The 14,280-nt window shown below is 42.1% G+C and overlaps 1 protein-coding gene across 1 annotated transcript in view; it reads right to left on the bottom strand.

The window, feature by feature from the left end:
- nup155 (nucleoporin 155) overlaps positions 1-14,280 on the bottom strand; it is a 50,716-nt gene that overhangs the window by 18,927 nt on the left and 17,509 nt on the right. The window contains exons 13-26 of the mRNA XM_057818645.1: positions 12,141-12,311; positions 11,949-12,059; positions 11,772-11,866; positions 9,193-9,278; positions 8,969-9,110; positions 8,782-8,848; positions 8,438-8,553; positions 7,767-7,870; positions 3,811-3,944; positions 3,539-3,730; positions 3,327-3,465; positions 3,113-3,248; positions 2,804-2,957; positions 2,627-2,731 (exon numbers count right to left, since the gene is read on the bottom strand). Of these exons, the coding sequence (XP_057674628.1) occupies positions 2,627-2,731; positions 2,804-2,957; positions 3,113-3,248; positions 3,327-3,465; positions 3,539-3,730; positions 3,811-3,944; positions 7,767-7,870; positions 8,438-8,553; positions 8,782-8,848; positions 8,969-9,110; positions 9,193-9,278; positions 11,772-11,866; positions 11,949-12,059; positions 12,141-12,311 (1,752 nt within the window). The remainder of the gene's footprint in view (positions 1-2,626; positions 2,732-2,803; positions 2,958-3,112; positions 3,249-3,326; positions 3,466-3,538; positions 3,731-3,810; positions 3,945-7,766; positions 7,871-8,437; positions 8,554-8,781; positions 8,849-8,968; positions 9,111-9,192; positions 9,279-11,771; positions 11,867-11,948; positions 12,060-12,140; positions 12,312-14,280) is intronic.

Below are 14,280 nucleotides of genomic sequence, written 5' to 3'. Positions count from 1 at the left end.
TCCACCCGTCTGCGTGGCTGTCGCGCGCTCGGTGGGGCTCGTGTGCTGCTGGATGCGGTAGGGCATGCTCGGGTTGGGGGTCCTGGTGCCGGGATTGGTGATGGGGCGGCGTAGGGTTGGTCGCCAACGGGCTTACATTCATAAGAGATTCACATGATTACTGGGTTCTAGATCACAGAACTGATTTGTGTACACTCTACCTCTTTCAATCACTTAGCTTATAGACACCCCCACCCCCGTCCCCCTCTTTCACTGGCCAATAGGCCCCCACATAGTGTAAACCGGAAATACATCTTGCTGACGATGGCACCAGCATATTAATAATCAGTCTAGATGCTCTATGTATTTCTTGTTGTTGTTTGTGTATGTTTCTTTTCTTTCTTCTCTTGTGTTGCTTTTCTTTTGTCCCCCATAATCCCTTCCTGTTTGCAAAAAAAAAAAAAAAAAAAAGAATGTGCGTGTGTGTGTGGGGGGGTAAAAAAACGACAGAAGTGGTCATGAGGAGTTTGTCATTTCTACATGTCACTCCAAGAGTCACAGCCAAGTTAGGTAAACAGAAGCATTTAATAAAGCCAAGCATTCTTCTACTACAGTACTTTACTCTTGTTTAAAAATGATTCGGTGGAACAGTTATGTTTAAAACTGATCATAACTATTACATTTGAAGTGCTTAAAACCATTTATTAAAATATATATATTATTTTAAATCGTACTTGGGGGAAAAAAAGTGAGAAAAACGTATTATATGTATCTCTTTCGAATGCTAAATCTGAATAAATACATTGAGCACACACACACACACACACAAAAAAAATGGGGGGGGGGGGGGTATGCGCTACTTGGCGGTTTTTCACTTATCGCGGCGGGTTCTGATCCCTATTAACTGCGAAAAACGATGGAATACTGTACACTGTGGTCATGGTGAGTCATCCAAAGTCTTTCTAAACAGCTATTCAAGTCATCTATTAAAAATTTCTTTAAAAAAAAAAATGTAATATGGCAATATAATATTGCAATACATCGCAAACCCCAAAACAACCGCAGCAATAGTTTTTTCCAATATCGTTCAGGCCTATTTAACACAAAATTTAAGGTAAGTAAACGCCATCATGAACGTTTCCCACCAGTTACGAGAGTTCACTCCAGCATGTTTAGTGTGTCTAGCGATGGTAAAACTAAAAACTATAACGTAAGCTTGTTACGAGACCAAGACTGCTAACTAGTTTTCTCTCTCCCATTAGTCTACTTTGAAAAGTCTTCCACCGTTGTAAACATCTGTTCAAAATAACATTTTCATAATACAGCCTGTGGTGTTTTTTTCTCTCTGGCGACTTTCTGTCTTTTATTAAAAATATTTCAGTTATTAATTTTTTGTTATTTTAATTATTTATTCTAACATTATATTTATGTTTAAGTTCCAATTTGCATATATGTTTTGAAAGATTTTTTTTAAAAATCCTGTTCAATGAAAAAAAGTTTTTTTTGTTTTTTTTTTTAACCCATACATCACAAAATAACACATTTTAGAGCAATACTGCAATACCAGACCTAAAATTTGATAGCCATCTAAAGTCCGTCACTAAATCCGCTTATTACCACCTAAAAAATATAACCAGAATTAAGGGGCTTCTGACTCAACAAGACATGGAAAAACTTATGCATGCATTCGTTTTCAGCAGATTGGACTACTGCAACGGTATATTTACAGGTCTTGATAAAAAATCAGTCAGGAAGCTGCAGCTAGTGCAGAATGCTGCAGCCAGAGTCCTCACAAATACAAGGAAGCTGGACCACATTACACCGGTTTTGAAATCGCTACACTGGCTTCCAGTGAGTCAAAGGATAGACTATAAAATACTACTGCTCGTCTACAAAACACTTAATGGCCTTGGACCAAAATACATGCTTGACTTGTTAGATTCCTATGAGACATCTAGACCCCTAAGGTCGTCTGGAACGGGTCTTCTGCATGTTCCAAGAACAAGAACCAAGCAGGGTGAGGCAGCATTTAGTTATTATGCTCCTCAGCTCTGGAACAAGTTACCCAAACGTCTGAAGTATGCTCAAACTGTTAGCTCCTTTAAATCAGGGCTAAAAACGCTTTTGTTTAGCACTGCGTATCCATAACTGTCTATATATTTCAATCTACCTGCCTTCTATTCCTCTTGTGCTTATCTCCATTGCTGATTTCAATGATTATTAGTAGTAGTAGTTTTTGCTTTATTTCTATTTTTGTTTTATTTTTATTTATTTATTTTTATTCTGTGATTAAATGCGATCTTTTGTCTTGGTTTTTACGTTGTGTTGATTTAAATGTGATTTTTATGGTTTTCATGTGATGTAAAGCACTTTGAATTGCCTTGTGTTGAATTGTGCTATATAAATAAATTTGCCTTGCCTTACCATGAAACCGCGGTATTTTTGCTTAAGTTTATCATACTGTCAAAATCTCATATTGGCACATGCCTAGCTGATACTTGACAAAATTTTTTAACATAGTGGTGGCTGTAAAAACTTTCATATACACAGCTCTAAACGGTTGTTCTCTTGACTTAATGTTTACAATATCCGTAAAACTGGTGGGATGGGTACAGCCTGGTGTATTTGCCGTAGAAGAAAAAACTACCTCGAGCAGCTTGTCCGCCAGGTCGGCCTGGATGAGCCAGTTGTAGAGGGCGATGTGAAACAGCTCGTCTTGGGACCTCTGGGCCAGACCGAAAATCTGTTCAAACTAAAGTAGCAAGAGGTTCTCATTAAAAACTGCCTGAAAATGCACAAAAGCAAACATCCATTTCACACTCACGTGGGCCGTTGCTTCCTCATTACTCAGCATGTTAGGATCTGAAGTGAGGACGGGAGGCCCCGGCTGCTTTGGGACGCTGGGGGATTGAGGCGCTGCTTTGCTTTGGTTCACCAGCTCCTGCATGGTGTCCGTGATGCACTTATAACATGATAGCCTGCACGTAGGGGATACAGAAATGTCAGCGACACGGCCAATACTGAGATATTGTCACATATTTGATTGAAAGTTTAAGTAGTCAATCATTTGTAGTAATTACTGTAATCTTTGCATCATTTCAGTGGAGTGTGCTTATCTTTCTGTCAAAGCTACCTTTCCTGGAACGCCAGCTGTCCCGTCTGGTCCTCTTCAGGCTCTCCATTTTTGTAAAAATGTGGGCCCAGCCCCTGGGGATCTTTTTTGTCGGCTGCCGTGAGGCAAAGTTCGAGGACGCCCTCATAGAAACGCACTAATACAGCACATTTACAACTATATAAACATAGGCGGCTAAACACAATGACGACGGTGTTGTTGAGTGACACGCTACCTTGTCTGTACTGAGAGCAAACCAGCGGGAGGTCAGTGTGCTGGCTGATCTGCTGGTAGAGACGCAGCGACTCTCTCAGGGTTATCTCCTTATCGACTTTGTTCTGGATCTGCTTGGAGCTCTGCAGCAATTCGTTAGCCTGAGTGGAAGAACATATAGATTTTAATCCCCCAAACTGAGACTGATTGAAATCCATTGACTCTGCAGCATACCTTGGAGCAGACACTGTCATCGGTACTGTAGAGCAGTGGGCAGAGGTCCCGCAGGTGATTGCTTATGGCATCTACAGAGGCATTATCTTTGATGTAGACTGTAATGAGCGCAGTGATGAGGGCTCCCGAAAGCTCCTTCCCGCGGATAACCACATCTTTGAAACTCGCTAACTTCATCTGCTCTTGAAACTCCTAATAATTAGACGTGGAGTGAGATATTAAGAAAGCAACAGCATACAAATGTACTTTTGAGGTGGTTGTGTAATTGCTACCTTGGGCAGTTCTGATATGATGAGGCTGAACTGATGATCACAGAGAAGCTTCCACAGGGCCAGAGTTTGATAGGAGCGATGCACTAGCGCCTGAATGCTCTGTAGGGACACTTTCTCATAGAGCTGAGCCTTGGCTGGAAACAAAAATGACAGCAAGATGCAATGTATTTATTAGAGTTGTCCAATAATTACTTTTTGACCGATAACCCGATATTGTCTGACGCCAAAAATCTGGTTCGTGGTTGTGGACTAAACGCTAATTTTATTGGGATGCCCCAGTTGATGCTAATGAATGATAATGATCACATAATAAATCCCAAGCATTTTAGTTTGTAGACATCTAAAGGTCGATAAGCATAACTGGTGTGCTAAGCTGTGACCGGCCTTAGTACAAAGGCAGAAAGCTTCTACATTCACTTCGAAAGCAACATGCATATTGGCTTAAAGCCAATAATAAAAAAAACGATGTTGATATTATCCAATATCAATTTAAAATGCTTTCATATTATCGGCAACCGGTAATATCAGACAACTCTAAAGCCCCTTTCGTACATACCTGAACTCCGGTTAATTCCCGGGTTTAAACGGGTAGCTCTTGTAAGTGAAAGCAATTTCTTAGGTCGACAGACACGGAGATGACACACTTCCTAGTATAATGTCCGGGACTTACATGGAATGCCGCATGTGTGAAAGCAGGCGTTTAATTCCCGGGTCACAGCACGAATATCATGGCGGGTCAATCAACACTTCCTCTTTCTTCGCAGTAAGACGAAAAGCGGTAAACATCTTAATTATCAACATGACAAACTGGAAATCGCTAAATTAAACTGGAAACATCACAAAATTAAATTTCTACTGAATCGTACAGCCGAGGAAGAGACAGTCTATCGTCCATCTTTGGAAATAGGTGGTTTATTTTGTTCCCGATGCCGACCCAAAATGACGTAATGTTCGGGTTATAAAATCGCGCCAGACCCCACCCCCGCACAGAGAGCGTCGAGTCGCCAACACAAAACAAGTCTAAAAGTGTCCAACCCTTGTTATTCCCGGGACCACTCACACTGTCTGAAAGCCAAGACACGGGTAAATCCCGCATCTCCTTACACGGGAATTTACCAGGATATAACTAGAGGTGTGCAAAATTTCCGATTCTTAGATTATTCGCGATTCGGCCGTGGAAGATTCGAGAACGATTCACAAACATCCAAATTCCGATTATTGAAATATGCCAAGTAAAGCAGAAGTACGACACACTCAGCGCGCCGCGCGGTCTTCGGTACGCAATTAAGGACGAAGCGAGAGTAGCTAAACATCATGCTTCTCATTACCCGGCCCCTCGGGTAACGCCAATGCTCAACTCACGGCTCTAGCTCAACTCATGCCAGATAAAAAAAAAAAACAACAACATACCTGACCAGGGATTCCCCTATATTCAACAGATTGTGGCGCACCGCCACACTAAAATGAAAGCCGCCACGCCTGGCAAATGAGATGTATTTTATTTATTTATTTAAATAAAAAAAATTTTTTAAGGCCGCTTCAAACTAGCGGCAGCCGAGTGGGAGAAGTTCAGCGGACACCTATTCATTGTGTATTGTAGCCTAATGTTCGTAACTATGCAGGCACCCCCTTAAGAGACGCAAGGGGAACGAGTAGGAAGAATGGGAGAACGAGCGAGATAGCGAGAGATAGCGGTCGCATGTTGTAGCAGCCCGCTGTTATTTTGTTATTGTTTTTCTTTATTATTGTTACCACAATAAAGTGGGTAAGCAAATACAGACTTCTCTCCTTCTTGCCCATATCCGGGGCATTACAATAATTTGGATCGGACTTTTCGGCGAAAGTGAGCGGTGGACGGCCGTCTAAAGCAAACTTTGACTAACTTGCGCTGAGAGACTGCGGAGAGGCGGGGCCCAAAATAAAGCCTTGCTCTATTTTCAGAGCGTTGGTCACAGTAAACGATTTATCAGTTCAAGCAGAGTAAAATGATACATATTCACGGTACAAGAACGTCGTTTCTGTGTCCATCGATTGGTAAGAAAAGGCTGTTTGTACGAGTGACGTGTGGGCGCTCCCGTCAGGGGGGACATTTCACGTGGAGTGGCTATTTTTCGGCACAACACCGGCGCGCCAACTTCAGACAATTACGGCTGACGAAACTTTGATAAATGCGCCCCCCCACCCAAATTTCGCGAGCTCTGGGACACTCGAAAAATGACTCTCATACCTCTCCTTGCTAAGTTAATGGTACCTCGACGTGCCTTTGTGTGGAAATTTAGTTTACGAACAACGGGGAAAAAACTATTCACCTTCTCACCGAATCAAGTAAAACTCTTTACACGGCTATTAGAATTCCCCCAGTGCTCTAAATGGGTCAGTTGACAGAAGGACTGTTATTGTTGTGGTAATGTAGTACTTATGAGGGTCAAATAAAAGGAAAAAGGAGGACTACGACGGTGGTCTGCAACCCGCGGCTCTCGGGCCGCATGCGGCTCTTTAGCGATGCTTCGGAGCTTTTTTTTTTTTTAAATGGAAAAAGATGGGGGAGGGAAATATTTTTTTTTGTTTTAATAGGATTTCTAGGAGGACAAACATGACACAAACATTCTTTCAATTCATTAATATTGTAATGAAGTTAAACTTGTGGTGGCATAGTACAACAGAGTAGTCACGTGGTGCGTCATTCTCTATAGGATCCACTGCAGGGAAAACAAACATTTAATCATGAAGGCTAATTACGTATTTCTATAGTAGGCTAATATAGCTAGTATCGATAATTATAAGGCTTGTTAAAGGCTTTTAATTTTTTGTGGCTCCAGACATACTGTATCAGTTTTTTTTGTGTTTTTTGGGGGGTCAAATATGGCTCTTTCAACAGTTTGGGTTGCCAACCCTGAGTCACTACGAGATTTAAGTCGTACTATTGCCACGAGAAAAAAAGTCGCATTAGTACATCGGGCAACGTAGCTGTAATCAGCTACGCATTTTACATACATGTACTGTAGCTGAGAGGTACAACATTAGCCTGGCTAATGAAATATTTCAAATATATCTTTGTTATGGTTCTTCTTGGGGGGAAAAAATGAAGAAAAAAAAATTCGCTGTGGCACGACATGGTGAGGCTGTCCGACTCCGATGCAGCCCACCACCACAGCTTCAAAAAATCCTAGGGGAAACACTGCTGACTGCTGCCGAAAAGCTGCTACAAGCCACATTATGTTACGGTAGATATCATTTATATAGGACTAGATGCATTATAGCTTCGGTATCGTTACCAGCACATCTACAAAAAACTAGATGCGGGCGTTAGTAACGGCCGCCATCTTAAAGCAGTACACTTCCCTGCAAGGCTGTTGTTGCGAACCTTCCAAGCGAATCTAATTAACTTTTTATCTAAAATACTCCTAAATCGGTAAAATATTGACTTGAATCTTTAAAATAGTTTTAAAACTTTTACATGTTGAAAGTAGACAAGAGAGAAATTATGGAATAACAGGAGCAATTTTAACAACTTTAACGGTTGATTCACAACATTAAATTAATTGAAAGTAGTTTAAAGCTGCTGATATAGAATGGGGACTGGAGTTTTTTATTTACTGTTATTTTTGTATATTTGTTTACTGCTATATGTTAACTTGATACTGAAATAGTAGTTTGGTTTAGCCTGAGAGGATTTTTGAACAATTTTGGAACTAATGTACAAAACAAATTAAAAAAAAAAAAAAAAAAAGGGGGAGTGGGGTGCATCAATAATCGTTTTATAATCGAATCGAAGCCTCTGAATCGTAATCGTAATCGAATCGTTAGGTGCCCAAAGATTCCTAGCTCTACATCATATAAGTATGAAAAGGGCTTAATATTTATCAATCAGCTTGGACAGTAGTTTGCAGTGGTGTAGCTACATGGAGTGAGAAGGGAAAACAGTCTCTGTAGATGCCTAGATGCTCATCACTTACAATGATATTTTCTCTGGAGCTCCTGTTGGACCTGCTGAGAACTAGCCCCGTCCGGACGCATAAATCCCAGCAGTCTTTGCTGCAAGTTTCCAGGGGAACTAAAGCTACAAAACAGTAAGAAGCAAAACAGTGAGCGTACAAGGCTTTTTTTTTTTTTTTTTTTTATTAGTAATGTATTTATGTTTTAAACAAATTGGACCGCATGAAAATATCAGATAAACAATACAACAAAGTTGTGTTAACGTAGCCTTCGAGCTCTTCTTTTGGAAAATTAATTTACCAATTCCTTAAACCTTGTGATTTTCTTTTTGTCAAGTAAAATGCTTTATTTGAATTTTTAGGTAAAGTCATTTAGAATTTTCTAATTTCAAGTTCTTAACTTCTGTGTTATTTTTTTTAGAGGATAAACAGTCTTTTTAGTTCATAAGTTATGTTGAATGTTTTACAATAGCACAAGATTGATTGAAACATCCAAAGTGTTTGCTGTTTTTATTGGAGGAAAAAAAAAAATCGAGATTACCGGTAGCTAAAATAACAATCAGCAGATCAAGCTTTCCAAAAATCGGTGATGAGCGAGAAAATTGTGATTGGTGAACCCCTAGTTTTAAAGGTTAGCTTGTACTAATTTCATCTCTTAAGATGTGTACAAGTAAAGTTAGTTTCTGTCCTACCTTGCGCCGCTGAGGGATGATGGACTGAAGTTAGAGTTTTTGTCCAGAAACTCCTTCAACCTCGAGAGCTCCAGAAGAACAGACTCCAGATGAAATGAAGAAACACTGCTTTCCAGCTGATGATGAAGTGTGTTTAACAGCATTGAATAAAGTGATAGTGAGCACAGTATTGGCTGCCACACTCAGAAATGTAACTTATTGTGTAGCAAAATACTGTATCAGTTTCCAAAGAATCGATATTGTGAAATTGACAAATCCCCCCTTCTGTTTTAAATTGCGGAAGGGGGGGGGTCCAACATATATCATTTAATGGGAATCAAAGGTATTTTATAAATCCTACTTACGAGACTGACAGTCTGACTTCCTTCGCTGATGCTTTTCTCCACTGCTAGGCTCCCGTCCCAAATATTTCTGGATGGGAGAAGCCAGTGGGGAGGAAAAGAAACAGGGGGAAATACATGACTTTTCCACACTAGTTTTACACGAGGCTGCTACATATGGATGATCATCGGGGGAAACAAACATACTGACCCGAGGATGCGAGCAAAGTAGACACAGATGCCGTTGTGCTTCCCGGAGAAAATTACCTCCGGGCCGACCGACATTGGGGTGATGGGGGCGGACCCCATTTGCATCGGGGCAAAAGGTGTGGCCAGGGGTGGGGGCAAAATTCCTGATGGATGGATCAAATTGTACATGATTAGGTCATAAAGTGATTGGCTAGTACATTCTATACACATTGTGCAAACACATACCAGGTGCTGGTGAGCTCATCACAGGTCCAACATTGCTTGGCGGTGACAAAGCTGCGGGAAATCTCATTTGTGCTTCGCCTCCATATCTAATGACAACAAGTATATGTACACATTTAACAATGGTAACAAGGTTTCTGATCGTGTATATCCACACATAAGACAGGGATCTACTCTTCCCAACAGGCTAAATTGGTCTTGAGTCAGGTCCCATTTTCTCAATCTACAACAACAAGTACAGCTATCCTGTTTCTCCATCTTGACTCACCCAAATGAGGCAGATGTTCACGTCTAAGAGCATGAGTTCTGTTTAGGATTTCTACTGGAGCTTTAATGATAGACAATGGCACGTTGACATCTTTTATCACCACCAAAAGGATTGAAACTTTAGTCACGTAAAACAACACTGCAAGAAAAATGTGCTTAACTATTTTTTGTGTACGAAATATGTATAGTTAGGGTTGGGTATTGTTTGAGTTTTATTCGATATTCAACACTTTATAACGTTCTGGTGCTTAAAGGGTTCTTAAACCAATTAACCACCTACCCAAAAAAGCGCAGTTAATCAAAAACAAAAACACTACCCTTTTAATTTACAGTGCCAAATTGAATACATCTTGAGTAAATCTTTCAAAGTTATGAATACATGTAACATTTGTATATATATATATATATATATATATATATATATATATATATATATATATATAAAATTTTACCCAATATATTTTTTTTATCCTGCCTGACTCTCTATTTCGTGAATACCTCCACGCTAGTTTACTGCTAGCGTAGAGTTTAATACCAGCTATAACATATACAGTTAGGAGCAGAAGTATTTGCACCCTTTGTGGTTTTGCAAGTTCACCCACTTAGAAAAAAGGTAGAGGTATGAAATTTCAATCATTGATGCATTTCCACTCATGGGGACATAATATTAAAAAAATCTGGAACTCACATTATATGATAAAAAAAAAAAAAAAAAAATTAAGTAATTTACTGGGGTTCATATGTATTTGTACCACCGCAGAATCCACAATAATTATGACACTCAAAGAGTTCTGTCTACCTTAAAAAAAAAAAAGTCCACCTTTACCGTATGAGTAACCACCCATCCACCACCCGTTTGAGCTCATTATTGTCAACTGTGCACCCCACAGTCAGTGATAATCCAACTGCTACCACGGGCAAGACCAGAGAGCTTTCGAAAGACACGAGAGAAAAAAATTGTTGAGCTCCACAAAGCTGGAAAAGGCGATGGGACAATTGGAAAGCAGCTTGGTGAAAATAAATCAGCAGTTGCAACAGTTGTTAGAAAATAGAAAAGGCTAAACATGACAGATACTCTACCTCGGACTGGGGCTCTATGTAAAATCTCTCCTTGTGGGGCATCAATGATGATGCGAAAAGTGAGGGCTCAGCCTAGAACTATACGGCAGGAGCTGATCAATGAACTGAAGAGAGCTGGATGCACAGTTTCAAAGGCTACTGTCAGTAGAACACTAAGGTGCAATAGTTTATTTAAAATCATTCATTCCTCGAAAGGTTCCCCTGTTGAAGCCTGTACATGTGAAGGCCCGTCTGAAGTTTGCCAGGGAGCATCTGAATGATGCAGAGGAGTCATGGGAGAAAATTATGTGGTCAGATGAGACTAAATAGAACTTTTTGGTGCAAACTTTACTCGTCGTGTGTGGAGAAAAAAGAAGGATGAGTACAATCCCAATAACACCATCCCCACTATGAAGTATGGGGGTGGAAACCTTATGCTTTGGGGCTGCTTCTCGGCAAAAGGACAGGACGACTGTACTGTATAAAGCAGAGGAGAAATGGTGAAATGTATCGTCAGATTTTCAGCCACAACCTCCTTCCCTCAGTTAGAGACTTGAAGATGAGTCGTGGCTGGATCTTCCAACATGACAATGATCCGAAGAACAAAACCAAGCTGGCCAATGAGTGGCTATGTAAAAAGCATATCACGGTTCTGGAGTTATCCAATCCAATAGAAAAACTTTGGATGGAGCTGAAACGTCGTGTTTGTCAATGACAGCCCTGAAACCTGACAGATGTAGAGAAGATTTGTGTGGAGGAATGGGCCAAAATCCCGGTTTCCATATGTGAAAACCTGGTGAACCTAACACAGAAAGTGTCTGACCTCTGTGATTGCAAACAAAGGCATCTGCACTAAATATTAGCACTGATTTTCTCAGGGGCACAAATACTTTTGAACCCTAGTAAATTACAAATAAATTATTGAAAAATTAAACGTTAAGAGTTTCGCATTTTTTTTACATTATGTCTCTTAAAGTGGAAATTCATCTATAATTGAAATTTCAGACCTCTGCCTATTTTATAATTGGGTGAACTTGCAAAATCACAAGGGGTGCAAATACTTCAGCTCCTCACTGTATACAGTCACAAAAATACACCGCTATAGCTCCGCGCATCATCATACATGACTTTTAGCCCCTCCCTTCCCCTCCTCCTCTACACTCGCAAACCGGGGCCCGAGAGACCTGGGGCCCAGTAAAGTTGCGTCACCAGCACACCCCCCTAGCTCCTCCCCTGGTGTATCTTTGTTTTCAGACCTGAAGAAGGCTCGAGTGGCCCACTGTGAGACCTCTCTGTCACAAGCAGCTTTGGAACAAGCCAGGATCAAGGCTGTCGCGCAGGCCTGCTCCTCCTGAACACAAAACAGCCACATTTAAGTCTATACATGTTCCGGGAGTGCGCTGGTGTCCCGTGCCAAAGAATAAAACTCTTACCCGGTGTAACTTGAAGAAACGCTCAATCTCCTCGCTCTCACCTCCCGCACAGCTCACCAACAGGTGACGCAGCTGATCCACTGGACGTAGCTTTTGAAAGATGTGACTCCCCTACGGAAAAGAGAGACGCTTGCCCTTAGCATTCCAAAGTAGGACTGAACATTGTGTCTCGTGCTTTAAGAAGCTTTAAACCTTTGCTGAAAGGAGGACGAATTTCTGAGGGGGGATGTTGTGCTGCATGACCACCACAGGCGAATCGGTGATTGGGATCACATCCCTGTTCAAGGGAGTACAAATCTTGGCTGGCCTTTCCTCATCGATGGCGCTTATAGCCCATGTGTGTCCATCTATATTAGAGATCATCTAAATGAAAGGAGGATGATATGATCTTTATTCAGGAATCACACAGTGTGTCCATAGCACACACAAAAAATGCAGTGCATAAGAAAACATCAGAAGGAACAGAGACTAGAAAAGAAAAAACATTAAGAAGGCACAAGCAATCAGTGCACAATATACAGGCTTTTACGCCAATGGCCCCACAAGCTCTGTGTAGGATCTGTTATTTTCATTGAAATATTATTTTCAGATTCATTTAATCGACAAATTAAGTTATACAGTGGGGAGAACAAGTATTTGATACACTGCCGATGGGTTTTCCCATTGACTGTGTATCAAATACTTGTTCTCCCCACTGTACATCTTTCTTACTAGCCCTTTAAAGGTGAGTGACCCGGAACTAACAAATAATTGGCTAGCGATGTAACCGTCTAGGCCAGGGTTCAACCACCCGCGGCTGTAGAGCCGCATGCATCTCATTAGCGCTGCCCTAGTGGCTCTCTGGAGCTTATTCAAAAATGTTTGAAAATGGAAAAAGATAGGGGAGGGAAATACATTTTTTGTTTTAATATGGTTTTTATAGGAGGACAAACTTGACACAAACTTTGTTCTAATTCATTAATATTGTGATGAAGTTAAACTTGAGGCGGCATCATACAACAGTCACTTGGTGTGTCATTCTCTATAGCAGGGGTCGGCAACCTATGACACGCGTGTCAGCATTGGCACGCGAAGGGTTAACCAGTGACACGCGAGCGCATGGCAAAAAAAAAAAAACAAGAAAAAAACGCCTTTTTACCTGAATTTCAGACATTTTCTGTTGCGCGCCCTGTTATTTAAGCCACACACACATCCAAGGGAATTCATGTGTAAAGAGACATGGGATTTACTCACGTCACGTATAAAAAGATGTCCCGAGAATGGAGCGGGTTGGACGCTTTCACAGACTTGTCCCGTTTTGCCCACTGGCGCTCTCTGTGCGGGAAGGGCCGCTGGCGCGATTTTATAACCTCTGACATTACGTCATTTTTGGTAGGCATCGGCTGTCACAATGTTGGTCAAATCGTGTTTTATTCCAGAGTCAGCGTTCCCAACGTCGTAACTGCAGCCAATTCAATCTCATCAAGACTGTATTTAAGAGTGTTATTCCCCCACCAAGATCTGCACCCGCGGCTCCACCCGGGCTGGTATGGGGCTAGATCAGTCTTCTAGCCCCACACGCCCGCGCCTTCCTTGGGCACCACGAGAGCTCCACCCGGGCCCGCGCCCGAGGCTTCCATGCGCACCATGTGAGCCAGCCTCCTCGGGGAGAGGCGGCTCCACTCGGGTTCTCGCCCGAGGCTTGCGTGCGCACCGCGATAGGGAAGCTTTCTCTCCCCGGGGAAAGGCTCGCTCCTCGCGGCTCCACCCGGGCCCGCGCCCGAGGCTTCCATGCGCACCACGAGAGGGGGCTCCACTCGGGTTCTCGCCCGAGGCTTCCGTGCGCACCGCGATAGGGAAGCTTTCTCTCCCCGGGGAAAGGCTCGCTCCTCGCGGCTCCACCCGGGCCCGCGCCCGAGCCTTTCGTGCGCACCGCAAGAGCCAGCCTCCCGGGGGCCGCGGCGGCTCCACCCGGGCCCGTGCCTCTCCCCGGGGAGAACTAGTGTCAAACGTCATTACGAGACAAAACATGAAAATTCATTCAAGGGGGAGTCTGACAAGGCAGAGACATTAAAACGTGCTGTGTCCAGGTAGTGTAAACAAAAACACCCTGAAAACCTTTTGTCACTGCTAAAAACACCGCCACCTAAGAAAGCTATCACTTTGCTCACTGCATTGCAAAGCAAGGAAAACCTGATGAAAAAAAGAAAAACTGATGGCGAATATATCAAAGAGGCGATCTTGTCAAGCTCAGAGGTTTTGGTTGATGGCTTGACTAACAAAGAGACACTCAAAAAAAAGGGATAAGCAGCTAAAAGTCACAAAGTAAAACCCCGAAATCAGAGCTGAGCCA

This window comes from Corythoichthys intestinalis, chromosome 17 (assembly GCF_030265065.1).
Source record: "Corythoichthys intestinalis isolate RoL2023-P3 chromosome 17, ASM3026506v1, whole genome shotgun sequence".
Taxonomy (NCBI): domain Eukaryota; kingdom Metazoa; phylum Chordata; class Actinopteri; order Syngnathiformes; family Syngnathidae; genus Corythoichthys; species Corythoichthys intestinalis.
The sequence above is the reverse complement of the archived record's forward strand: the minus strand, read 5'-3'. Positions and strand labels throughout refer to the sequence as shown.